This window comes from Gossypium raimondii, chromosome 4 (assembly GCF_025698545.1).
Source record: "Gossypium raimondii isolate GPD5lz chromosome 4, ASM2569854v1, whole genome shotgun sequence".
Classification (NCBI taxonomy): Eukaryota; Viridiplantae; Streptophyta; class Magnoliopsida; order Malvales; family Malvaceae; genus Gossypium; species Gossypium raimondii.
In genome coordinates, this window is record NC_068568.1 from 45415402 (window position 1) to 45442046 (window position 26645).

At 33.4% G+C, this 26645-nt stretch overlaps 5 protein-coding genes across 6 annotated transcripts; 2 read left to right on the top strand and 3 right to left on the bottom strand.

Annotated features, from left to right (window-relative positions):
* Window positions 1-2751: 2751 nt before the first annotated feature.
* On the top strand, window positions 2752-3382 carry LOC105778878 (uncharacterized). The gene is made up of 2 exons (XM_012602631.1): window positions 2752-3078; window positions 3215-3382. Exons 1-2 carry the CDS (start codon window positions 2752-2754, stop codon window positions 3380-3382), a joined length of 495 nt encoding a protein of 164 aa, XP_012458085.1.
* A 1552-nt stretch (window positions 3383-4934) lies between these two features.
* Window positions 4935-6637, top strand: LOC105780296 (taxane 13-alpha-hydroxylase). Its single transcript, XM_012604536.2, has 3 exons — window positions 4935-5913; window positions 5993-6180; window positions 6259-6637. The coding sequence occupies exons 1-3, from the start codon at window positions 4956-4958 to the stop codon at window positions 6565-6567; spliced, it is 1455 nt and encodes a 484-aa protein (XP_012459990.1). The 5' UTR covers window positions 4935-4955; the 3' UTR covers window positions 6568-6637.
* A 914-nt stretch (window positions 6638-7551) lies between these two features.
* Window positions 7552-13741, bottom strand: LOC105780297 (phosphatidylglycerophosphate phosphatase 1, chloroplastic/mitochondrial). Of its 2 annotated transcripts, XM_052629716.1 has the most exons (6): window positions 13593-13741; window positions 10441-10757; window positions 10252-10329; window positions 9911-9984; window positions 9716-9823; window positions 7552-7838 (listed from the first exon to the last, which is right to left on the bottom strand). In XM_052629716.1, exons 1-6 carry the CDS (start codon window positions 13595-13597, stop codon window positions 7722-7724), a joined length of 699 nt encoding a protein of 232 aa, XP_052485676.1. In that variant the 5' UTR covers window positions 13598-13741; the 3' UTR covers window positions 7552-7721. The 2 variants fall into 2 exon arrangements, with proteins under 2 accessions (XP_052485676.1, XP_012459992.1); XM_012604538.2 differs by lacking the exon at window positions 13593-13741 and having other exon boundaries at window positions 10441-11829.
* Window positions 10595-14650, bottom strand: LOC105780298 (peroxisomal and mitochondrial division factor 1). Its single transcript, XM_052629717.1, has 2 exons — window positions 13593-14650; window positions 10595-10757 (listed from the first exon to the last, which is right to left on the bottom strand). The coding sequence occupies exon 1, from the start codon at window positions 14410-14412 to the stop codon at window positions 13624-13626; it is 789 nt and encodes a 262-aa protein (XP_052485677.1). The 5' UTR covers window positions 14413-14650; the 3' UTR covers window positions 10595-10757; window positions 13593-13623.
* Window positions 14651-15878: 1228 nt separating this feature from the next.
* On the bottom strand, window positions 15879-21727 carry LOC105779937 (mitogen-activated protein kinase 20). The gene is made up of 10 exons (XM_012603962.2): window positions 21119-21727; window positions 19716-20124; window positions 19175-19302; window positions 18996-19055; window positions 18009-18158; window positions 17769-17924; window positions 17423-17634; window positions 17207-17308; window positions 16741-16877; window positions 15879-16641 (listed from the first exon to the last, which is right to left on the bottom strand). The coding sequence occupies exons 1-10, from the start codon at window positions 21140-21142 to the stop codon at window positions 16199-16201; spliced, it is 1821 nt and encodes a 606-aa protein (XP_012459416.1). The 5' UTR covers window positions 21143-21727; the 3' UTR covers window positions 15879-16198.
* Window positions 21728-26645: the final 4918 nt, after the last annotated feature.

Sequence of the window (26645 nt, forward strand, 5' to 3'; positions counted from 1 at the left end):
GTCGTCGTCTTCAACCGTAGTTTAGCTGATGTTCTTAGGTTTAATTTTCATTGTGCAGACCAAAACGTCTTTGATCCGTAATTAACCTCGTACAGGGTCAATGTCGCGACACTCTAGTGTCTGTGTCGCGACATCGAAGGCAGTATTTTTAGGCTCAAGGTAACTTCAAGGGTGAGTCGCGACATCCCTTGGCTATGTCGCGAGACCAAAGGCAGTATAGCAATTCTGGCCTTCTACTGCCTATGTTGCAACATCAAACTTCCCATATTGCAACACAGTGACCAATATTGAGTTTCTACGCCCTTAAATGGTCTCCTGCACACTCACTAAGTATGTTAGCTCACCTTTAGGCCTCATTCGGCCCCTGAGGTCAATAAAAGACTCAAAATACACTTTTTATTTAATTTAAAATAAAATATACAAACTTAACTAAAGCATAATAAAAGTGCTTGTATTCAAGCTCTTCAGGTACAAAAACTAGTTTAATCTGCTACACCGAATCACGACAGATCATGAATCTTGATTGTATTTGAATGATGAAGTATTGAAATCCACTAGCATTTGATCGCGTTTACAAATCAAGTCTCCCGAAGAACTGAAAAGAAATCTAAAACCTAAAGGAACAGAAAACTGAATTACAGAGACAAACTTAGAATATGAAAAGTTGTCCCTAAACAAGTGCTAAATAAGCCTATTTATAGAATTAGGGTAGTTGTCGTCCTCAACCTTAGCTTAGTTGATGTTCTCGTGTTTAATTTTCATTATGCGGATCAAAACGCCTCTGAATCATAATTAATCTCGTACAAGGTCGATGTCACGACACCTTAGTGTCTATGTTGTGACATCGAAGGCAGTATGCATAGTTCAGGGGTAACTTCAGGGGTGTGTCACGACACCTAAGGCAGACTTGGAATTCTCGTATTCTACTCCCTATATTGCGACATAAAACTTCCTGTGTTGCAACACAGCAACCAGCTTTGAGTTGCTATGCCTTTGAATGGTCTCCTATACACTTACTAAGTATGTTAGCTCGCCTTTAGGCCTCATTCAACCCCTAATGTCAATAAAAGACTCAAAATACATTTTTTTTATTGAATTTAAACTAAACTAAGAAAACATAACTAAAACATATTAAAATTATTCGTATTCAAGCTCCTTAAGTATGAAAACTAGCTTCATATGCTACACAGAATTACGACATATCACTAATCAGGCATAAATGCATTTATCCTACCAACCGCACCAGAATATGCTCATAACCCAAAGTATATGAGTTGGTGATACGTTCTCAACCCCCAAGGTATTAGAGAACTATCACAATATGTACACGCATAGCGTTGAATCTCCCACCTATCAATACAGACCCTATGGCACGTCAACATTAATATGACAATATCTCATTATCAAGTATCGATATCATTAAGTAAACATATATAAATACAATAAATCTAATAGATTATCATAATTCACATATTCAAGTATATACGTACCGTACCTTTCATTTCTGAACATTTAACGAAACAATATAAACATATAATATTATCTAGCGAACTCGAATTATGATAGTACAAACTACATTAGCTATTCGTCAATGGCTTACCTTTCCCTTTGCTTTTCGATGTCCCGACGTTGTATTTAACTTCGATAAATTTGAATATGAAACATCTATCCGATATATAATTCGAACATAGAAATATGATAATTAAATATGAATGTACTTTATTCAATTTAGTCCCTACTAATGCTATTATTCGAAACACCCGTATCTCACAATTCATCCAATCAAATTTAAATTCGACTTTTCAATTATAATACAGGGACCTCCAATTATTATTCTTTAACAAGCTCCAAAGTTTTTATATTTTACAATTAGGTCTTTAATAAAACATAATTTATCAAACAACTCACACTTAATTCAAGCTTAAGCTTTCAACAATGATGATTTGTTTAAAACTCTATGAATTCTCAAATCCTATACATGGGTTTTACTGATCGTGATTCAAAGATTAAAAATTCATCTAGAAATCAAATAAAATTCTCACTTACATGATGATTGAAGGGACGATAAATCGGAAATGGAAGAAAGGATAATTTTCGTTTCTTCTTTAGTTGGACGACACTTAATTAAGGGGAAAAAAATGATGGCTTCCTTATTCTCTCTCTCACTTTCTTTTATATATACACTAAAATTAGTAATTTAATTAGATTTAATCTCATTTAATTGATTAATATAAATCATATTAATAACAATGAATGAGTTTAATCATATCATCCCACTATTTCAATATTAATGTGGTTTAATTATTTTATAGTCCCTTATTTAATTTCTAATTAAATCTTTCTCCATTTTCTAAATTAAATTCAATAATTATGACACTTTTGTAATTCAGCCTGTATTATTTTTAATAATCATTTTAACATAGTATCATTTAATAATTCAACCCTAAACTTCACATCATTCGATTTTAATTATCTACTAACTCAATTAATTCAATCCAAAATCGAACTTTACACCATTGTTACAGTATTGCAGCCATTAAGGCCGAGGGTCCTGCCCTGAATCCTTTTGAGGGTCCTAATAAACTTGTTTGGCCCTGGAATGATGATGGACGATGCACTGTTGCATGAAATTACTCAAGGCTAGCGAATGGTGAGTGGGAGAATAAAAATAGTCTGTGGTCATTAGTGTGGAGATATAAGGGTCCACAACGTGTAAGGCACTTCATTTGGTTCTTCTTAAGGGTCAGATTGATGACAAATTTTGAGAGGTTTCGCAGGTACTTAACTGATGATTCTTCGCGTTTTCTTTGTGGACACTGGCAAGAGACAGCATTACATGCTGTGCGTGATTTCCCGATGGCCGCTCATGGGCGGCGAAAAGTTATCCCGAACAACGCAGTGAATAATTTCTTTGCCATGGACCTTACTGATTCGGTGAAAGCAAATCCTTTAAATTTGCACGATTTTCTATTTGATGATGTGAATTGGCCGACCTTCTCTGGTATCATCTGTTGGCGTTTGTGGAAAAACCGGAATAGGTTGACTTTGGGTTCACACCATGATTCTTCCATATCGATTGTGAATATTAGTTTGGGGTGGGCTAAAAGTAATAAATATAGAAATATGAAAGAGACGACGGGAGATGAACTGAGGAGGAAGTATGCAAGTTGGTAAAGAGATTTATGTGGATGGTTTAAACTGAACGTTGATGCAGCTGTTAAAGCTGATCCGCCACTTGCGGCTGTGGGGGTATGAAGGATCTTGGGTGGCTGGTTTTAGCCGCTGTATCGGGATTTGCTGGGTGATCCAAGCTGAAATATGGGCGGTTTACGAAGGTGTTTCACTCGCTTGGAACAAAGGCTTCCGAGGTAGAGTGCGATAATCAATGAGTGGTTAACCACCTAAAGTCTGACGATGCGTAACTTAAGTGTGGTGGTGTTACAGAAGGATTGGAATGTTAAAATAAGGCATGAATTGGGGGAGTCTAACTTAGTGGCTAAGATAATGGACGTACAGGATCGGAGGCGAAACATTTGCTTTCGGCTGACGTTCAAGGATTTCATGCTGGATAGTTTGTTGTGTTCTTTCTTTAGGCGTTTAGGATCTTTTTGTTACCAAAATGAATGCAAATCATAATTAAAGTAATTTTACAATATTTAAATAATGAAGATTTTGCGAATCCATGCTGAGGCCTACAAATCTGATTAGATAAATTAGTTATATAAAAGACAGTGATGGATTAGGCATGTTCCTAAAGAAGCTAATACAGTGGCTGATTGTTTGGCAAAGTTTAGTTTAGATCTTTGAGAGCTTCTAATAAAACCTTAGAGATACTACAAATGGTACTTTCAGTTAATTTAATTTTATGTAATTTTATTTTTTATCAAAAAAAAATTATATTTACCTTTTGTTATAATAATTATCTCTATATAATATTTTATTTTATCAAATATAGAATTTATAACCACAAGCTTTATTATTGGAATTAGCGAACAATGTCTGAAAAGTTAATGCAAAATTTGATTGTTAAAAATCATTTTTCTGAGGGACGTATTAAGAAAAAATGTAGATAAACTTGAAGCACCTGCATGGCCATTGTCAAACTCAGCATATATCTTTGTTGCGTATTAATGTGCATTAATTATCATTTTGACATTTGGGTGGATGAAATGAAGTAAAAAATCTATTTCTTTTAAACTAGGTGGAAATTGCTAATCTTTAATTTTTCATATGAAAAAAATGCAATTCAGTGTTGATGGAAATGAACATTCGATGCAGACAACACGTTAAGATTAGGTGCCAATGTATATCCCTACCTGCAGCATAGATCCACAGATCTTGCTTTAAACTTGGTTATGACTGCCACAAATCTCTACTAGTTGATCACCATTGTTGCAGTGATGCAGCATGGGCGGTCAAAAATATTGCATTTTTATTCAGTTTGACTTTGTCTGCAAGTGATAAAATATATTTCTTATGTTGGACATTGCAGATTTCTAGGGATATTTTGACAATTAAAAATATAACAATTCTACCACACTGAAACAAGGTCAAGGGATCGATTCTCAGCCCCATCAAATAATGAATAATTTTCAGATATATTATGATGATTAGTATTTGTTATTGTGAGGACGGTGAAGGGCATCAGCAACTTGAATCAGGCACATGCAATGTCCATGTTCACTGCTTTCTTACTCTTCTTCATCTAGTCTTTACATCCAAGTCAACCTCTGTTAATAAATTATATATAATGATGTTTACTCTGGTTAATGGATGCATGATTAGTTGACTTTTTCAGAAAAATCAAAATGGGGTTTTGAGTTTGACTATCAATATCCAGGCAGGAATACTATATATATATCAACACACACAACTTCATCAGCTATAATTTCTTTGCTTCTCAGTCTATTTTCTTCACACACACACCCTCCCCCTCCCCCTCCCCCAAAAGGAAAATGGCTTTGGAGATGAATAATTTCCTTTCTTGGATTTTGTTTTGTCTAGCAGCAATGGTCTCCACCATTTTCTTCAAACACAGGAAACGATGTTACGGTGCAAAGAGGAAACTACCACCAGGGCAGCTTGGACTGCCATTGATTGGTGAAACAATGGAGTTCTACAAAGCTCAACGCAGTAACCGGTTGTTCGAGGAGTTCATCGAACCCCGCGTTGCCAAGTACGGGAAAATCTTCAAAACAAGCCTCATGGGATCACCAACTGTTGTTGTCAATGGAGCCGAAGCCAACCGGTTCATATTGTCGAATGAGTTCAAGTTGGTGGTAAGCTCATGGCCTTCATCGTCAATTCAGCTCATGGGGAAAAACTCAATCATGGAGAAACAAGGGGAACAACATCGTTTCCATCGAGGTTTAATAACCTCTTCCCTCAGCAGTACAGCGTTGGAGACTTTTGTGCCTAAAATATGCATGGCAGTTCAATTACACCTTCAAAAATACTGGCGGGGAAAGGATAGTGTTAGGCTTTATCGTTCAACCAAACTTTTGACATTCACCATAGTGTTCGAATGCTTGTTAGGGATCAATGTGGAGCCACAAATGTTGGACACTTTCGAGAGGGTTTTGGAAGGTGCTTTTGCTCCACCACTCAACTTCCCTGGTTCTAAATTTTCAAGAGCCAAGAAAGCAAGGGCGGAGATTGTAAAGATATTAGAGAAAGTAGTGGGCGAAAAGAGAAAAGAAATGGAAAATTGCAGCATGGTTGGAGAGGAAAATGGATGTATGCTACTCTCAAGATTGGTGGGTGCAATGATTCGAGGGGAACTCTGTGAGGAAGAGGTTATTGACAATGTAGTTTTGCTGGTGTTTGCAGCTCATGATACAACTTCCTTCGCCATTGCCATGACCTTCAAAATGTTAGCTCAGCATCCAGACTGCTACTCTAAAATCCTTCAAGGTAATAACATTAATATCAGTATTTGGGCTTTCCTTCCTCCTTAATTCCCTTCTGACGAAACCCTCATTGGTTTTGACAGAACATGATGAAGTAAAGAAGACAAAAAAGGCAGGTGAAATGCTGACATTAGGGGACGTGAAGAAAATGGAGCGCACATGGCAAGCTGCACGAGAATGCATGAGGCTGTTCCCTCCGATCTTCGGGTCTTTTAGGAAAACAGTTGCGGACATTGAATATGAAGGATTCACCATTCCCAAAGGATGGAAGGTACGTACGTAGCGTAGCTTATATAGCTGTCATCATAAATTTCTTTGGTTTTCTGTCGTGTTAAATGGGCGCATGCAGGTGTTATGGACAGCGTATGGAACACATTACAATGAGGAATACTTCAAAGATCCATTACGTTATGATCCCAGCAGGTTCCAGGAATTCGTGCCGCCCTATGTTTATGTTCCCTTTGGAGGAGGGCCAAGAACTTGTGCTGGCTATCAGCTGGCCAAGTTGAATATATTGATCTTCCTGCATTACGTAGTCACTGCTTACCATTGGTCATTGCTCCATCCTAATGAGCCAATCATTATGGATCCTCTCCCTCTTCCATCTAAGGGAATGCCTATCAACATTTCTCCCAAGCTTACCACAACCCCAAATTGATTCCCCTTTTTTCCCTATTTAATTATTTTCTTTTTACACAATTTAAATATATTCTTTTCTATTCTTTGTCCCTCTTATCTGTTTCAACAGCAATTGTTTTCAAAGGAAATGAAATCAAGTATAATTCTATATACTTTTCGTCAAAAGTGAACTATTTTCCATTGAAAATTATATATAATTTATACAAGGAATAAATTTCAAAAGTATGCATCAAATGGGTAATGTTAAAATAAACTTTAATTTCATTTGATTTTATTTTCACAAATCACTAACATAATCATTTAATGTTTATATGTTGCATATATAAATAATTATATTTATCTTAATATATAAATAAGTTAATGTATTTATTTCTTTAAATATGTACAATTTAATCAAAATTAAAATTTCATGTATACATCTAAACCCATAATAAAAATTTCATATATATGATTACATGTATCAAATTGCACATTAAATCAAAATTAATATGTGATTTTAACATTTATCCCTTTATAAAATAATCTCGTTTCTAAATTTTTATCATACCAGCTACTGCAAAGCATAAAATGTTAAAATAATATGATTTTATATTTTTTTTCAAAACTTTAACTATATAAAGCAAGAAACGAAAATATAACATTTCTTTTTCATTTTTTTTCCCATCTACTTTTGATTTATAGATAATGCCAGATTGACCCAAAATTTTATAAATCCTTTGCCTGGGTCTGAAGTAAACAACCTAAATCACAAAGGAGCTCATATTCCAAACCTACCGACTGAACCAAACAAATAACTTGACCCTTGAACAAACCTACTTCAATATACCCCTGTATACATACATATATACACTTGGGTAACAGCTGCTGAAGGAGAATGAATATAATACGAGTTGCAAATGTTACGCAGCCTAAGCCTATACACTTACTCGGGTAACTGCTGCTAAAGGAGCAACAAAATCCCCGACTAAATGCACCTGTCGGGTAATAGCAACAACACAGTACATTTTTAGAGGGGAACTATTAACATACAATATAACAGTTAATGTGTTATGATGTACTAAATGAAAGAATTAATGAATTCAGATGGTTGGCAAAAGCAAATAATCATGACTAAAAAATTTGTCATCAGCTACATAAACAATTACTTCCACTAGTATCCAATCCACGACATTCTTACAGGGGATGTGGATCTTTCACACACTGTGTGGCATCCGATACTAATTTATGACTAACTGGCTTCAAACCCCTTCTAAACCACCAATTTACAAGGGTCAGTTCTAGTTTCCGCACCTGCAAACATTTAGTCATTACAGTTCATCAAGCACTTGAAAGTAATATCATATATTATACATACTATGGAACAATACCAAAGCAGAGATGAAAAGGGTAACAAACAAGAAAAGACAATTGCAGATCATCTTTTCACCCAAGGTCTTATCTATATTATATATTATTTCATCTTTGACTGCAATATACATGTGTTTTCCATTTAGAACACTAGCAAATTCAGGGGAAGAAGAAAAGAAAAACAGAGACTTGGCTTTTATTATTAAAAGATTAAAACAGCACATCAATAGTCATATGCTTCACACTAGAAAATTTTAGCACATTATTTCATATATGGAACCCAAAATATTTCATGTTTGACATTAGAAAGAAGGAAACATTCAAGAGAGTCTAAAACAAACAAATAGCTCATAGTAGTTTCATTACATCCAATCTTTCTAGAGGTGCTCTAGCAGTTAGCTTCCCAAACCCATCCTCCTGACGTGAAAAGCCTTTCCAACAACGTCTCATGATTGTAATTAATTAAAAATGGTAAGAGGATGATTCAAAAATTTTCCATGTTCAGTATATTTGTCTATCGAAATAACCACCTTGAAAACAAGTGGTCTATCTACCAGCGAATAGGGGTGTGCAAAATTCAGGTAAAACCAAAAAAATTCGGTTAACCGACTGAATTCAGTTAACACCTAAACCCAATCCAAACCCAAGTATCCAACCTAACCCAATTATCGAACCCAACCTAATCATAAAAATTACAAATAATTTAATAAATAAAAATAAATTTCTAGAACTAAAACTAAAACTAAAGTCTAAAAGTCTAAACAAATAATTTAATAAATAAAAATAAAATTCAAAGACTTATGTAATGTTTTTAATTATGTAGTGATTCAATTCGGGTAATTCAGGTAATTCGGGTAATTTGGCTAATTCAGTTAATTCGGGTAATTCGGTTAATTCGGTTAATTTTTAACCAAAAATAAAAAACATATAATTTTCGGTTAATTCAGTCAATCGATTTTCGGTTCAGTTAATTTTTTTTAAAAAATTTCGGTTCGGTTAACGGTTAAAAATTTTGAAAGGTCGGTTAATTCAGTTAATGTTATTTCGGGTCGGTCAACTGATTGAACACCCCTACCTGCGAATGATTGTTGCTTGATAAAGGAAGTTTGTTGGACATCCATAATAGATAAAATCCATAAAAATATGAGCAAACTGACTCAAGCGTCAAGCCTAATGCAACAAAAAAAAATTGGGGAATGAATTTTTCCGCACAGATTTTATCCTAATGTAGTGCTGGTAATGGAACCCAATATCAAGGAAGGCCAGAAGAAGCATTTCCCTTTAATGCAAGATGCAAGTCAGTAACAACTGGAAGAGATTAAATAGTTCCATCAAAGAAAGGAAAACCAAGATCTCGGTGATCCACAAAACATTATATCAAGGAAAAAAAAATTCACCACTACAATTCTCATCATTATATATCTAGATATAAGAAGACTTATTTTGAGAGTTGAAGATTTCATCAAGAGTCACAGATTGAATTGTTGCAGAACCCTAAAAGACTTAACTAAAAAAAGCTTAGATTAGAAGACAGTCTCTAGCAGTCAAACCGAGAACACAGAATAGAAAATAGCAAGCAAATGGATGTATGGTCTACAAGAACAATAGAGAAAAGTTCCAATATCTAAGGAACAACTAAAGTGTAATTTCTGAGATTAGCCTTCAGCAGCAAGTCACCCTCATAATAAGAGAACAAAGGTACTTTCCCAGGGATTGACTCAATCTTATCTTTCCAGATTGTTCAGTAAGATTCTTTAGAGCACAAAAAATTAAAATAAAAAGAAAGTAATATGAAGGAAGGAAAGGAAAGGATAACCAACCTGCCTAACAATGAATGGCTCCTCAACAACACTTAAAGGTTCAGTTAATATGGTCAAAAATCCATTTCGGTTTCCATAAACAACATCTGTAAAGGGCCGATCACCCACCTGCCATAAACATGAATTATGTCAGCAACATAATCCATAAACAAGACAAAACCAACCACCTAGTTTGTTCTATCACCCTTTACATACCATGATAAGTTGTGACGACTTATATCCAAAGTGTTTCTCAATTTCTTCAGCTGTTCCAGCTGGTTTCTTCACCTCTACAAAGACATGTCAGATGGAGACCCTAATCAATTCTATATAAACTAAACACTGTTGACATAAAGTAACAGTAACTGTGTGCTAAACCTTACAACCTTTAGCAGCAATTGTAATTCATCCCAAGCTTTTTACATGCTTAATGTTTTAATATAGGATTGAAACTAGATACAGTAAAAAATCTATTTCTTTCTTCATAAATGCTATAGAAACGATCTTTGTAACAGACTAAAACTAAAAGCTTGAACCGAAAGGGGAAAAAACCTTACTGTGCCTTATTACTTTAATCCCAATAGTCCCTTCCAGTTTCTTCGCCTTTGAACCATCATAATCATACTCTAAAAGACCTTAATTGATCAACAGAAGGGGGGAAATAAAACATCAGCATATTGCACAAAAGCAGGGTCAGTAAAGAATAAAAAGCACTCAATCTCAAAGAGCCAAACAAAAAAAATCACCTGCAGAGTTACTAAAGACGGCGATATCAGGGCCAAAAACATCTTTGCACTGCTCGATAGAAGGACGGAGAGGAGGCCAAAGCGTCAAAGAATAAGGAACAGTAATCGTATTATCCTTATCGAAGACGACACCTTTAAACCCTCTTCTACGAAGCTCAGACCAATTAATGCACCTTATATCACGCACTGCAACATGCGGCAACGCCAAGTGACGATCTTTCACGAACACTCGAACCGAAAACACAAGGCCTTCAACATTGATTCTTTGTCCCACAGCCGCTTTCAAATCCGTCCACCACATGTTTGTGAAAATGACCCTTAGAAAACCCAAGAACTTAGTCTTTTTAGGATGTTTATCCTCTTCTTTTTCTTCGTTTTCTGGATCTGGGTCTTGATTGTTTACTGTTTTTTGGCTGACGGAAGAGTAAAATTGTTGGAGAAAAGTGGATTTCTGATCTGGGTATGTGTAGCTGTTGGTTCTATTAGGGTCCTCTTGCTGGGGTGTGCTGAAGTCGTGGGTTGTTGTAGTAGGGAGGGCTAAAGAACAGAGGGTTTTGAACTGTGATTGGGTCCTGGGGAAGGAAAGATTGATGGGTTTGTGGTCGAAATTGAAATGAAGAAAGTGGATGGGAAGGGGATAGCAGCAGCAGTTGGGGAATGCAGCAAGTACAACCGGCTGCATCTCCAATGTATTGTTTTCCAATTTTGTTTGTGGTTCAATAATGTAATTGTTTTGTAATTACTCCATAAAGAAATGCAATTATATTTATTAAAATTTGAAGTGAAGTTCTTTAGGTAACTTTCTACCAACACTTGGGTCCGGTGCCTTTGAGGGATGAGGATTTGCCTCGCCACCAACCATTGATTCGTTTCTTAGATTTTACCACCAATTTTTTTTTTGGTTAAATCACATTTTGAGACTTAAATTTAGTAATTTTTTTCACATTGTGCCCTGAATTCTTTTTGTACAAGTTAGACCTTAAACTTGACAAATGCTCTCACATTGAGACTTCAATTTTTTTATCCAAGTTAGTCCTTGAAAGCCCTAAAATTCAAGCTTTATTATGAGAACAATTGTCAAATTCAGGCTCCAGTGTGGGAAAAGTTGTCAAATTCAAGTCCCAATGTAGGAACAATTGCCAAGTTTAGGACCTAACTTGAACAAAAAAAATTTCAAACCATAATATAGGAAAAGTTACCAAATTCAAGCCCCAAATAATGATTTAACACTTTTTTTATAATATTTTCTGTTCGATATTTTTTTGTCAACATAGAATATAGACCGTGTCACCAGTTGATCCCGAGCCAAATCCGAGTTAGGTTTATAGATAGAATTCACATATTTCAGGTGTAAATTCGATTGAGATTGAAAAATAAATATTAATGTTTTTATAATAGTTTATATCCATACTATTATTTAAGTATTTGACTGAGTTGGTGTCACAAATTAATCGAACACCATTTCGGTTAAGAAAATTACAAAATATTCTTGTGTGTTTAAAATAAGTAATATTATTCGAGGATATTGTAATTTATTTTATTTCAAAAAAAGATATATCTATAGAGGATTTGAACCCACACCAATTACATTAATAATGTTGTTAATTGAGTTGATGTCACAAATTAACTCGACATCAACTTAGGATTGATAACAACACCATGATAAATAATTGTATTCGGTTAGAATTCTTAATCTAATGTGTTTATGTGTTTAAATTTCAATATACTTACAATTTAATCTATTTTTTTATTTTAATAGCGTATATATTTCATGTGTTACTATTAATTAATTTCAAATCCAAACATTTCATTTTTTTATTGTATATTATTTTTAAATAAAATCTATATTTTAAATATATGATTTCTACTCCCATACATATCTTATAGAGTTTATAGATTTAATTTTATATTTTATAAATTATATAATAATCACATCGATTTAAGCCCCATAAATAGATAATAAATCCTTTTTAAAGTCTAATTTTGCCGATGATCCCTATAGATTAGCCAAATATGTCCGGTAATGTGAAAACTTGATGCTTGTTAATTGACTGAAGGAGACATATGCATTTTTTTTAATCAAAAGATTAAAATTTGAGTTTTTTTTTCCTAGTCTTAGCTCAATTGACATCAGTATTATTGTCGATGCAGGAGGATGTAAATTTGAGTGCGCTGAAGTTTATTATCTTATTATTGAAGGGTTAGAAAGGAGTTATGGGTAATTTTAAACATTAGGTTAAAAAAATATTATAAGATATTATAATGAGATAAAGAAAAAGTAAAGTGAAAAAAAAAAACACTTAAAAGGACAATTCAATTTATATTGGAAGGTGTTGATTGGTATAATAATAAATTTAACTTTTAATATTTTTTATATTTTGATAATTATCTTTATTCTTCACTTTTGAGATTCAGATGTGAGCATTCGATTGAATCAAGTTGAATTGAGTAAAAAAAATTTGAGTTAATTGAATTGACGGATCATATTTTATCATCCTAATCGATTTGAATTTTTTTTTCGAATCAAGTTAATTCGAGTTGAGTCAAATCGAGTGAAAATATTCGAATTAAATTAAAAAAATTAAACATTTCAAATTAAAATATTGTTACATTATAACTAATTTCATGTTAGAGCACATAAATTTGAAACCATGTATATTTGAAAAAAATTCAAAGCAAAAAAAATTGCTTTAGTATGATAAACTTGAATAGCTAACTAGGTCCCAAAATTATTATTTTAAATTATTTTATATATTTTTAGAAATTTTAAAAAATAAAAAGTACAAATTTTGGAATATTTATAAAAATAATTTTGTAGTTTTTGTTGAGAATGATCAATTTGCTCATTTTCAAAATTAAATGCGACCAAAACTCATTTTTAAAATGATGAGAGAGTAAAGAAATATTTACAGTGATATATAGCTTGGGTTATTTGAAAGGTAAAATTGAAATAGACCCAAACTCAAATTTATTTAAAAACTAAAAATGGTTTTTAATTTAAGTTTTGAAAGAAAATGAAAATTTATTCATAGGTTTAAAATTGTGAGCTAGCAAACAATTGAAAATTAAAAAAAAAATTATAACAGTAAACCTGAAATCCGCATGAACAAAACTGAGAACCCAAAAAGAATAAAAAAACAAAAAATCCTAACCTCATTGATCTTCCACTGCAGCAATTGTTAGTCAGGACCGCTGCCTACTACAGAGAAACACCACAGCAGCCGCAAAAAGGATAGCCACCGCCGGCACTCCCAACAACCACCCTTTAACCTTCGACCTCCCTTTAATGGCTCCACTCGTCTTCCCCTCTACCCCTTCTTTCACTTCCAACATGTTAGACTCCAACAACGTGGCCCTTTCCTCAAACTCTACTATTTCCGCATTGGTTTTGTCCAACTCAGCCTTGGTTCTGGCCACCTCCGCCTGGAGTGCATTCGCTTTCTTCTTGAGTTCATCTATTTTCTCCTTCATTTCCTCTTCGAGTCGAACTTTTTTACTCCGCTCTTCCGTTTCCCTCACTTCTAAAACCCCTAATTTCCTCTCCAAATCCCTCTCCCTCTTCTCGATCTCCAATTTCTCTTTCTTCAACTCCGAGATTTCCTTCTCCATTCCTTCGATCACCCACGCTTTCTCCTCTAATCCTCGTTTTAACTCCACCGCATCCTTGTTCGCTTCATCTATTTCACTCATCGAAGTTATCAGATCATGCTGCAGCCTGGAAACCTCGTTTTCAAGTTCGGCGGATCTCGAGGCCAGCGATTCCAGCACCATTTCATCTTCCCATTGATCCGTTTCTGTCTTCGTTTCTACTTCCCTGTGCCGAAATTCATCGATTTCTAGGGTCAGTTTCTCGATCGTTTCCTTCACCTCCTTGTTCTCGCTCCTCAATTCAAGCTTTTCTTTCTGAAGCGCTTCCAATTTTTTAGACAGTTCCTTTAGTTTGGCTTCATTCTCATCGCTCCTCGTTGTCATTTTCTTTTCTTTGGATGCCTGCAAAAATCACAGAGAAAAAAATGAAAAATGAAAACCAAATTTTAAAAAAAAAATTTAATTTCCATGAAAATGTCAAGAAGAAAAAAAGAAAAATTTAGATTCGAAAATCCGGGAAAATAACGGTTTCGAAAGGAACGAATGGTGAGGCGGCAACGATGATAACCGGAGAAAAGCTAAAAAAAAAAAAATCATTCAGTAAAATTAAGGTGAGAGTTGCGTATAATTTTTAAAAAAATTAAATATTTAGTAAATAAATATTTGTATAACTCACTCTCAGTGTTATTCGTGTTGAACTTGTATTGGTTTAAAATTTTTAAATTGTGATTGGTTTATTCATTTAATTAAATAAATTTATCCCAATATATTTTTAAACAATTATAACGATTACATTAATTTAAACTGGGCAAAACTATCATTTAAGATAAGATTTCAAGAATATTTCCAGGTGGATTATCAAACGTCTGCACACCTGTCTCACTCTCACAAGTCATTTTAGCTAGACAATAAGCAATTTTGTTGATCTCTCTAGGAATATGCTTAAGAATCCATTGTCCTCCTTGCATCAAAATTAGTTAGATCTGCCTGAGTAACGTAGAACTCAAATTCACCGATGTATTATCTTTAATAGCTATGACTGCCTGCAAACTGTCAGATTGAATTATCACCCTATTGAACCCTTGTTTTTGGAGAAGAATAAATCCATCTAAAATACTTCATAATTCAGCATCAAAAACTAAACATTTCCCCAAATAATAGCTATACTCAAAAATTCAATCCCTATTCTCATCTCGCAGCACTCCCTCGGCAACGACAATTCTTGAGTCCAACTTGACAGTGGCAAAACTAAAAGGTAATTAGGGTGTTAGGCAAGATGACTACCTTATAAGTCCAAGGTGAAAAAGAGAATCTATACTGATAATGAACATCCATCTATGTGATTAATGATTAAAATTTATGAGTAGAAGGATATCTGAGAAGGGAGATTAATGAAGGAAAGAATGTACATAAGTAAAGGACAAAGTCCGCGTCTATGGCAAGACACCTGAAAAAATATCAAAGCTTGTCGAATGGCTACAAGGTTAGCCAGGGGAAGATCGCTTAGCGGCCTATCCGCTAATATAAAGTTTGGGAAATGAACCAAAGACTGCCAACCCAAATTGAGAGAAATTATCCCAAGATAGATCAAGGAGAAATTATTAATTTGGTGTCATGCACATAAGAGGGGTACCCTTTCGAATAAAAATATTAATAAATGAATAAAAATATAAACAATGATAATTTATAAATTATACAATAACCGGCAATAAGCTAATTTTAAATGATTTATTTAATTAACAAAAAACAAGATATAAATGAATTGATCACACTGTTTAATTCACTCAATAAACAAACCTCACTTAAAATCTACAAATATATAAATTCATATTTTTGGTAATAGATTAGAATGAACCAAAATCATAAAAATATATTTATTGAACCAAGCATGAGTATATAGCGCAGTGATATGATAGTACCAAATTTTATTGATTGAATCAAACACAAGTATATGATCCAATCTTACATTACATCGCATGTAATTAAACCATACTGGACGAAGAGTGTTATTATTATTTTTATTCTATATAATAAAATTAAACGTATGACATGTAGTATTTTTCCCATTAGAGCCTATGGTTTACCTGAGAAAGCTAGCTTTCCTCACTTTTTACAGACTCCACTAAACAATAGGATCCATTTACTTCGTAACACTTCCCCTAATCCTTCACTAATACATCCTTGTCATGCCATATTGAACCGTTCCCGCCTTCCGTTGAGCAGGGCCTGTTGCTGCAGCACTTGCACCAACACCTATTCCACTATAATGACCTCTTGCCTGCAGCAAGTTCGTATCATTGGTGATTCTATTGTCAGCCGGCTCCACCTTCTTCACTCTGGTCATGAAAAACGGGTTCGAGTCGATGTTGATAGCTATATCCGGTGCAAATTTGGCTGCCATGCTGCATTGAGGACCTTGTTTAGCTTGGGAAGGCAACTCCCTTTCGCTTCTTTCTTGATTTCCAGTGTTAGATTTTGAATAAGTATATGCAGGGTGGACAGCCTGTGGTGGAAGACCTGTGCTTCTTATGAATGTTCTCGTATCATAGGCATCTTTCATGATTGTTCCATTCTCATACAGCGCAACGGGGCCTACTATCTTTCCCGGTTTAGCTGAATAGAGAAAATATGTCGGTTCAAGCACCAAAAATAAAAGAGCGAACAGAATTAGAAGGAAGGGTGTGCTAGGATAATCTAAGACATTAAACATACCTAGAAGGATTCTTTGTTGTGCCTGCAAGGATTTTGAGGCTTGATATGCCTCCTCTGCATTTTGTCTCTCTTTTAAGGACTTGAGGCTTGGCTGCTGCTCTTTAGGGGCAATGGTATTGGAATGTACAATTGTTGACCTGTAAAATTCATAGGATTACAGTTTCAACCATCAGATTAAAGCAAAATAAAATAAAATTGCTGTACGAACAACCAACCAGTTCCAATAAAAGGTAACATAAAAAAATGATGCTCTACCAATAGCCTTTTTCCTTTCTTTTGGCTCATTGAAGAGCATTTCCACTGCAAAAGTAGAAGCAAGGTATTTGGCTCTCAATATTTTTTACTACACTATACCTGTATACCATACATTATAAGTGCATCAATAGTATTTTTTTTTGGAAGTCCACAAGCACACGTTCGGCCATGAAATGAAAATTGAAAGTAAAAGGTAGAGAATAATATCTACCTCGGAAGGGAGACATGCTTTCTTTCGAGTGGAATAACTGGTGCACTTTTACCACCATTTTCCTCGAGATGTGCAAACTGCTTTTTGAATTGATCAACCGCACTGCATTAAAAACTATACATTAGAAATAACTACAAGCAGCAGCAGATTGATTACTAATGAAGTTTGGTAAGTTTAGGATAATGAGAAAAGCAACGAATAAACAATAAATGAAACCTTGGATAGAGAAAGTTTGCCCTCTCAGTTCCATTCATATGATCTTTCCGCAGCTGAGGATGGTACTCCAGTATCTCACGGAAAATTAGCTCTTGTATATCATCTTTTGTGACCCTTCGCCTCTCAAATTCAAACTCCATCTTTGTAATTGGTTGACATGAAGGCTCCCTCTCAACTCTTGCCAGCCCCTTAAAGTAAGGATCAGCAAGAGCCTGAAACATACCAAATTAAAAGATGTTAGTGTTATAAACTCACAATGCGGATTGATATCATTTATGTAGTTAAAAGAAAATTTGCAGCAACAAATTGTCAGGGAAGAAACCAATACTCTCCAACAACCACAGACCTCTTCAGCTGTTGGCCGGTCTTTTGGATCAAAGGCAAGCAATCTTTGCAGTAGACGTAGAGCCAAAGGATCTGCATTTGGAAATTTTTGTTCAAATGGGATCGATTGCTTTTTTCTCATGCTAGTTAAGTATCTTCTTGCCTTTTCATTACGAACCTGTGAACAAGAATAGGAAAAAGAAGTTAATAGCAATTATGTCTTTATGATAAAAAAACTGCTCAGAAGTCTTCACGTGCATACTCGAGAGATGGTATCTAATGAAGGTGTACCAAGCAGATCAGTCATCAAATCCAGCTGGTGAACTACGTTTTTACCCGGAAAAAGTGGCTTCCCAGTTAATACCTCAGCAAAGATGCACCCTATACTCCATATATCAATTGCAGGTGTATACTGCATTAATTTTAAGCAACAAGGATAACAATCAGAGATCGGAAAATAAACAGGAACACCACCATGAAGCATTTATTCCAAGTAATATGAACACCAATCAAAACCTCGCAAATTAAAAGAAAACCAATCATGCAGCAACCATTCAAAGTAAAAAGAAAAAGAATCAAAAATTGGAAAATGAACAGAAATCCATTGTGAAATGCTTCATCTTATATGTTGCTAATACAGGATGGGATATATAGGCTGAAGTATATCATAACTCGCATGCTACATTGCTAATAAAATGTTTTCTGAATGTTCTGCTAAAACCAAATTTGAGTTTGATAAAATAATATGGATAAAAGTACACAACACACACCATTTCAAAAAACTTTGCATTCATTAAAATTTGAAAAGTATGGAAGTGGGAATGACGTGTACTAGAAAATAATTTGAGTTTAGTAAACATTCAGAAAACTCATATCAGCATAAAGATAGATACTTTGAATCATTCAATTTGCATTGGAACATCTAGGCAGACAAAAAGCAATCATTTCATGATATAAATTGCTCAGTACTACATGCTAGGAAGTTCTTATCAACCTAATAATTCACCTATATGCATTTTAGACAGGAACATATGTTAAAATAGCCACACTTTTAAATTCAAATCTTGATCCAAATTAAAAATTTAGATATACATAAGAAACTGAACAACTAGAAAGAACATTGCATGCATCACAGAATGAACTAATATAGCTTCATCCAATATGATCTCATACAGGGAATAAATGCATCACATGATTTTAGGTTTGTAGAGTTCCAATCTTTAAAGTCTACGCAAGAGGACGTCTTTACCTTGGAGAAAAAGGATCCACAGAGTTCTGGAGCTCTATACCATCTTGTAGCAACATAATCCTGAAAATGCCCAACAAAGAAGTCCATAAAATCAGCAAATCAGTTCTTTCTATTGTGATAAATGTAGGAAACAGTTATAATCTGAAAACATCAAAGACTGGTAATTTTAAAAGGCATACCGTCCAGAAAATTGTCATAGGTGTATCATTAAATGCAACTCTAGCTAAACCAAAATCACATATCTTAAGCTTGCAGTTTGCATTTGCCAAAATATTCTTGGGTTTTAAGTCTCTATGGTAGACATTTGCTGCAGCCAAAAAAGCAAATATCAGATACATTCTGCAGTCTACAAATATAATCTATCCTGTCCACAGCACAAGACATTGAGGGTGATATAAGAAAACAGAAAACAGAGAACAAATTGAATTAGAAAAATAGCACTGACAAACTTTAGAAAAATAGCAGTTGTTACCAAAGATGAATACAACAGAAAGAACAAAAGACTAGCTAAAGTTGAAAACAGACTTTGGAAACCTAAAAATAATTGGAACTTGGACATTCGGACTAGACAAAATATTTACCAGAAAAATGTTTACCAAATGTTATGGCATATAAAACAAACAGTTGTTACCATTGAAAAGGTCAGATGAAAAAGATAGAGCTGTAAACCAAGTGAAAGTCTCAGCACATGCAGTCGAGCCAATATAGAGTGAAAATTACCAGTGTGAATATATTTCAATGCACGCAGTAGCTGGTAAAGGAAAAACTGGTAGTGCTCTCTAGTCAAATCATCATTAGCTTTAATAACTTGATGAAGATCTGACTCCATGAGCTCAAAAACAACATAAATATCTTTGAAGTCCCTGCGGGATGGAGGCAGCATAATGTGTTTAATCTCAACAATATCAGGATGCCGAAGAAGTCTGAGCAGCTTTATCTCACGAAGAATTCGGGCAGCATCAGAAATATGCTCAAAAATATCATGTATTTTCTTGATCGCCACTTTTTCACCAGTATGGGTGTCAATTGCAGAGCACACAACACCATAACTGCCTTTTCCTATAACTTCTTGAATCTTAAATCTAGTGGCATCACCATATTCAGAGAAAAAGTCCATCTCTGTTGAACTCTGTGGCACAAAAATACATATAAGACAAGATCCCCAAGCATAACTTTTCAACAATACAAGACACAAATAACGACATGCATATGGTGAATCAGTCAAAGGCAGTCCATTTAACTCAAAACAAAGAAAAACATACAAATGTAGGACAAAAAGATACTGAAAATGCAATCATTAACAAACAAGAAAAAAAAAAAAGAATACCACAATGTCATCAATAAAGTAATGTATCTTCAACACATCAGTGACAAAACTAAATACTAAAACTCCCTACAATTTCCTTCTTTTCAATCACTATATGATCATACAGATATTAAACTCATAAGCTAAGCAATAAGCAATTACTTTCAGCAGAGGCAACTAATTTTCAAGATGAAAGGAGAAAAGAAAAGACAATTAAAATTTAAAACACAATTCTTTATATGTATAATCCAGTTTCAGACTGGCAGTATAACAAACAGGTTGTAAAGGAAGACAATCTTATTAGACTTAAAGTAACAATAATGGACTACAATTCCCTACTTTCCAAATATAAAATGCAGGAAACTCAACCATTTTAAAACAGAGAAGAAGTTTAGGAAGAATATATATATATATATTGATATTAGAAAGAGTAAATAAAACTGGCCTCAAATGAGAATCAAAGAGGAGTATAAAGCATTTATTTCAAAAGATAGCATCCCACAAAAAGAATGAAACTTAGATATTCCAAATAAAAATATATATATATATTGCATTAAATTTATGCTGTTTTATCTCTCCCTCCCTATAATCGAAACGCATTCTACTTAATTCAACCAAAGAGGAAAATATCTAAAAATAAAATCATTCCTTTCATTGACTAAAAATATCTGCGACATCTTCACACAGCACAAAACACCCAAAAACACAACAATCCCATATGTCTCACCTAACCACCCAACATTTTCAAAGCTCAATGTAAACTCCCAAAAACACAAAATAAATTTAAAAAAAAAGATTAAAAGAAATGAAAAATCACCTTCTTTTGGTGATCTGGCTGCATTTTTGTGAATCCAAATTTAATCCCAGATCACAAAGAAACAGATGGTAAAAACCCAATGAAGAGAAAAAGTTGAAGTTGAATGAAGAAACAGAAGAAAATCTAAGAAATTATCCACATTTGCCCCATCTCCCTCGACTCCGAATCATAAGTCCATAATCCCATTGATTTCTCCAACATAATAAAATCCAAACTAAATCATTCATACACTCTGCTTCTTCTTCTTCTTCTTCTCCTTCTTCTTCTCCTTCTTTTACAACAGCATTGCAATTCAACCACCATACAAAAAAAAGTAGCTCTCAAGAACTCTCCTTGATAATTCAGTCTAAACTACTCTTCCAACACTTCTTTTCCTTCCTCCTTTTTTTTTTTTTCCTTTTTTTACTTTCCCTTCAAGTCTTCAAAAACTTAACCAATAACCCAAAATTCGCCTCCTTTTTATCTTCTTGAAACAAGAAACTAAAGAATAAAAATACATATATATGTGTATATTTATATATAAAAAAAAGTTAAATGTGTGAATGAAGAGTGCAGAGGTTGCAAGATCTGAACACCGACAGAAAGGAAAGAGGATGAGAAAGAGAAAATAAAATTATTTCTTTAATAAATAAATAATAAAGGTTTTTTTTTCTTTTTTTGTGGCATGAATCTAGGGGTATTCTTATACGTATTTGGGAGTGTGTTTGGATACACGCGTGGCAGATGATGTAAATACGGTGAGCATTGAGGAGTTTTTGGTTGGGAAAGTAAGAGAGTTAGAGTGGATTTGGGGAAAAGGTTCCAAGGTTCTGTTTTGGGGGCATCCTCCCCTTTTTAAAAAAAAAAAATTAAATTAAATTATAATTGTTAGGGTTAGGTATCAGATTGGGTGCCTCCAGAATTTGGAACACGTCATTTTTCCACGTGATGATTCATGAGATGGGGTGGTGGAAGCGCAATCACCATCGTAGATTTTGGTTGACGCAACCGTATGATCAAAATCTCATCATCATCTCATTCATTGTTTATGCTGACACTACCACAAAATTTCCAAATTTTCTTTCATTTTCTGTTTTTTTCAAATAAATATAAATCACATCATGTCTGCTTACAAAAAAGAAAAAGAAAAAAAGAAGAACATACATCATTTCATAGTTGCTAGTATTATAATTTTTTAATAAACTTAAAAAATAAATTAATTTTTAAGCAAAATGATTTTTTTAAAAAAGAAATTATTCATTTATATCATTAAAAATTAGGGATGAGTTTTTGATCGAGTCGAGTCGAAGAATTTCGACTTAGTCGAGTTGACGAATCCTATTTTAGTAACCGAACTTAATTTGAATCTTTTTCGAATTGAATCGAATCGAGTCAAAAAATTCTAAGTCTAAGTTGAGTCAAGTTAACGAATGCTATTATTTATACCCAATGTTGCGTTTATAAGGACCGATTATTTAATTAGCAGACGAAGTATAAGATTATTTAACTACATAAACAATATAACGGTTTTACTTTTTAACTTAATAAGTAAACATTTATCAAAACGACATAGTTTTTCTTTTTTTTATTTGAATTTTCGGATAACTCGAATTGCGTAATTTATATTCGAGTTAAATCGAAAAACTTAATTTTTTTATTCGAGTTGATCCGAATAACTTGATTAACTCAAATAACTCGAACTATTTAACTCAAAATTTAAATTTTTTCGAACCGAATCAAATTTTGCTCACCCCTATTAGAAACTAGTATAATTGACAAAATAATCAGACAAAAAATCCTGGACATTTCGATTTCACTTGTAATAAAAAAATATAAAAATCAATTTATTGCTAATTATAATTGGTAAACTTCAATCAGATTGGCAAATAATGAAATCATTGATGGAGGAACAAGGAAATAAATTTGATAAAAAAATGTGAAGTGGGTTTTGCAATTTCATGACCAATTAAACTAAAAGTTGTAGTGAAAAGCAAGCTGTATTTTGTCTAATTTGGCAACAATGCCATGCAAGTTGCTTTCACAAAAGAGGTGCCCAAGTTTCACGTGCCTTTCTTTTCCTACCACAACCCTAATCTCGTATTCATTAATTTAACACCTCCTAATCTTACCTTCTACAAATATATTTTTTTTCATTTTTCAATTTTTATCCATATGTTAGAATATGGGTGTAATTGTTATTTTTGATTTATTAAGCTTTTGATATAACAAAATTTAAAATAAATTTTCATATAATCAAGTGTATTTGAACATGTTTTAAACTCATTTCAAGCATTTTAGTAGAGTGGGATTAACCCCTCATGAATGAGTTCAACCCTATGACAAGTCAATCGCCGAATAAAAATTTAGAAGGGAGAGATGAAGGGATCGATCCTATATGTCTAATGGGCATCTTTTATGTATTGCTCCAAAACATGATTTTTGTACTTTCAATGGTTATTTTTCATCCTCAATGACTTCAAAAAGGTAAAAACGAGTCCGTTGATGTAAATACATTTGAAAAAACACTCCAAAAAGTAAGGGACACATATCCAAAAAAAATTAAAGTGCGTATACAAGAGAGCTTTCAATTCCCTATTTAATTTCTTGTACATATATTTTAGAGAGCTTCGTTGTAAATTTTTGTATAGTTTTATTCCATCTTTTAATAAGCTAAACTTTGTAAACACCTACATTTTAGAGGATTTTCATTTTTTTACACAAATCACCAATTTGTATATTCAGAGGATTACTAATTGAACCATAAAAACTAGAGAGATTTTTAGTTGGGCCTTCGAAAAATTACAAGGTTCTAGTTAAGCTACAAAAATTATGAAATGGTTCTACCTTAACCCAAGTAAATAATAGATAGTTGTGAATGTTACCTTGTCCTTGAAAGATGCCAATTAGTGAACTGAGAAAACCTTTAGGCTATGTTTGAAAAGCAACTTAGTAATTGAATTTGGGTGTAACTGGTGGATCACATTAAAATGGGTATAATTGAAGCACCCAATTACACTTTCCAACTCTTCGGTGAGGGTGAGAATTGGAGTAATTACGCAAGTAATTACACCAAAATCCAATTACTATATGGCTTTCCAAACACTCATACATTTTAGAGGTTTTTCATTTTCTTACACATATCACCAATTTGTATATTCGAAGGATTACTAATTGAGCCATAAAAACTAGAGAAGTTTTTAGTTGGGCCTTCGAAAAGTTAGAAGGTTCTAGTTAAGCTACAAAAACTATGAAATGGTTCTATCTTAACCCAAGTAAATAATAAAGAGTTGTGAAAGTTATACCTTGTTATTGAAAGATACCAATTACTGAACTGGGAAAACCTTTTGGCTATGTTTGGAAAACAACTTAGTAATTGAATTTGGGTGTAATTGGTGGATCCCATTAAATTGTGTATAATTGAAGCACCCCAATTACACTTTCCAACTCTTAGGCGAGGGTGAGAATTGGAGTAATTACGCAAGTAATTACACCAAAATCCAATTACTATATGACTTTGCAAACACTCAAACATTTTTGAGGTTTTTCATTTGTTTATACAAATCACCAATTTGTATATTCGGAGGATTACTAATTGAGCCATAAAAACTAGATAAGTTTTTAGTTAAGCCTTCGAAAAGTTAGAAGGTTTTAGTTAGGCTACAAAACCTATGAAATGGTTCTATCTTAGCCCCAAGTAAATAATAGAGTGTTGTGAAGGTTATACCTGTTAGAATTGTAAAATAAATCAAAAATAAAACTTAATAAACCAGGATCTATCATGTCAAATCATCAAGAATAAATCAAGAACAAAACTAGATGCGGAAGCATACCTGAATCCATGAATTCCTTGAAATCTAAAGATCTTGGGGATTTGATCTTCCAAATTAGCACACAAAAAAACTCAGAGAATATTTGTTCTCTCTTTCCTAAGGATGGGATATTAGAAAAGATATTTTGTGTGTAATTTGAGGACCATAACCCTAATATTTATAACATTGGCATATTAGTTCTAATTCCTAATCAGCCCATCATTAATTAGAATTTGATTGGAACTCAATTACTAGAGTATCTACACATATTTGACTTATACTTTATTTAATAATTAAAGCCCAATAAAATTTCAACCAAATTAGATCACTTTTAGTTTGGGCTAACCTATTATTATAGTAAATAATAACATGTAATTACCCTTATTATATATGTGATATCCATATTTTCCATCAATCTCCCACTTGGACCACATATATATACTAATTACTCTATAATTACATGTCATTATATAACCTTATGAGCTCAAAATTTTACTATCTTATCCAAAAGGCATTCCGAACAATCTCGTCCATTAATTATGTTAACATAGAACCAATGTGACTTTCGTTACTTATATCGTAACTAAATCCATCCCTGATCACGTATATTAACACAACCAAATGACATAGATCAAGTATGGATGTGTAGCATGGAAGTTACATGCAATATGATCTAAACATGTTTATTTCCAACTAGTCCTCCTTAAACCTTAGTGAGATCAAATCTTACCAAAACCAAAGTGTGAATAAACAAAAAAAACTTTATTTTTGCAGAAAATAAACTTAATATCTGTAAACTGAAATAACTGAAAATAAGTCTATAACATAAAAGCATTTAAAAGTACAAACTCCCACTTAAACCAAATATCCTTAAATGATATTACACCCATATCAGCAATATGCTCATGAAAAACCTTGGGTGTAGTCCCTTAGTAAGCAGATCCGTAATCATGGAGTTTTTCCTAATATGCTTTATAGACACCTAACAACTCTAAACTTATACTTTAACAACCAGGAACTTAAAGTCTATGTGTTTTGACTTTGATGTACTCCTATTGCTATTGGAATAAAAGACTACAATTTGTTTTCACAATTTGCACCTTAGTGACAAAATCTTGTATCCATATTCCATCAAAATCGGAGTCTGTATAGCTGATGATCTCTAACTGATTAGACATCTGATATGTGAGCATGTAATCTTTTATTATCTAAAAACACTTTATAACCCTTTTGGATGCTATCCAATTGTCCAAACCAAGGTTGTTAAAATATCCGCCTAACATCCCAACAGTGTACACAGTATTCCAATGTATACAAACCTGAACATACATTAGACTTCCCACTGCTAAAATTTTTTTTAAAAATCTTATGCATTTTTGTAATCTCAAAATCATTCTTAGGGCATTAATTGATACTATACTTATTATTAACAAGCAGTATGCCATTAACATATAAAACCAAATATAGAACCTTACTCCCACCAAACTTATGGTATATACAATTATCGACAAAATTCATCTCTAAACCGAATGAGATAATCATTTGGTAAAATTGTAATACTATTGACGAGAAGTATGCTTAAACCCATAGATCAAGTTCTTTAATTTGCAACTCATTAACTTTACATCATTAGACACAAAGTTTATTAGTTTCACCATATAAATGTATGGTCAATGTTACCATTGAAAAACTATTAACTTAATAATCATCTGATGCAGCTTAAGGTCAAAATATTTCAC

Coding starts and splice junctions, on each gene's coding strand:
- LOC105779937 (XM_012603962.2), bottom strand. CDS start 21,142: ATGCAGCCAGATCACCAAAAGAAG. Junction 20,125..21,118: donor AGCCAGATCACCAAAAGAAG/GTGATTTTTCAT, acceptor TTTGTGCCACAG/AGTTCAACAGAGATGGACTT. Junction 17,925..18,008: donor CATTAGATACCATCTCTCGA/GTATGCACGTGA, acceptor TCTTGTTCACAG/GTTCGTAATGAAAAGGCAAG.
- LOC105780297 (XM_012604538.2), bottom strand. CDS start 11,122: ATGCAGCCGGTTGTACTTGCTGCATTCCCCAACTGCTGCTGCTATCCC. Junction 10,330..10,440: donor CGTCTTTAGTAACTCTGCAG/GTGATTTTTTTT, acceptor TGATCAATTAAG/GTCTTTTAGAGTATGATTAT. Junction 7,839..9,715: donor AGCCATTCATTGTTAGGCAG/GTTGGTTATCCT, acceptor AAATGTTTGCAG/GTGCGGAAACTAGAACTGAC.
- LOC105780298 (XM_052629717.1), bottom strand. CDS start 14,412: ATGACAACGAGGAGCGATGAGAATGAAGCCAAACTAAAGGAACTGTCT.
- LOC105780296 (XM_012604536.2), top strand. CDS start 4,956: ATGGCTTTGGAGATGAATAATTTCCTTTCTTGGATTTTGTTTTGTCTA. Junction 5,914..5,992: donor CTACTCTAAAATCCTTCAAG/GTAATAACATTA, acceptor TGGTTTTGACAG/AACATGATGAAGTAAAGAAG. Junction 6,181..6,258: donor CCATTCCCAAAGGATGGAAG/GTACGTACGTAG, acceptor GGGCGCATGCAG/GTGTTATGGACAGCGTATGG.
- LOC105778878 (XM_012602631.1), top strand. CDS start 2,752: ATGACAAATTTTGAGAGGTTTCGCAGGTACTTAACTGATGATTCTTCG. Junction 3,079..3,214: donor ATGATTCTTCCATATCGATT/GTGAATATTAGT, acceptor ACGTTGATGCAG/CTGTTAAAGCTGATCCGCCA.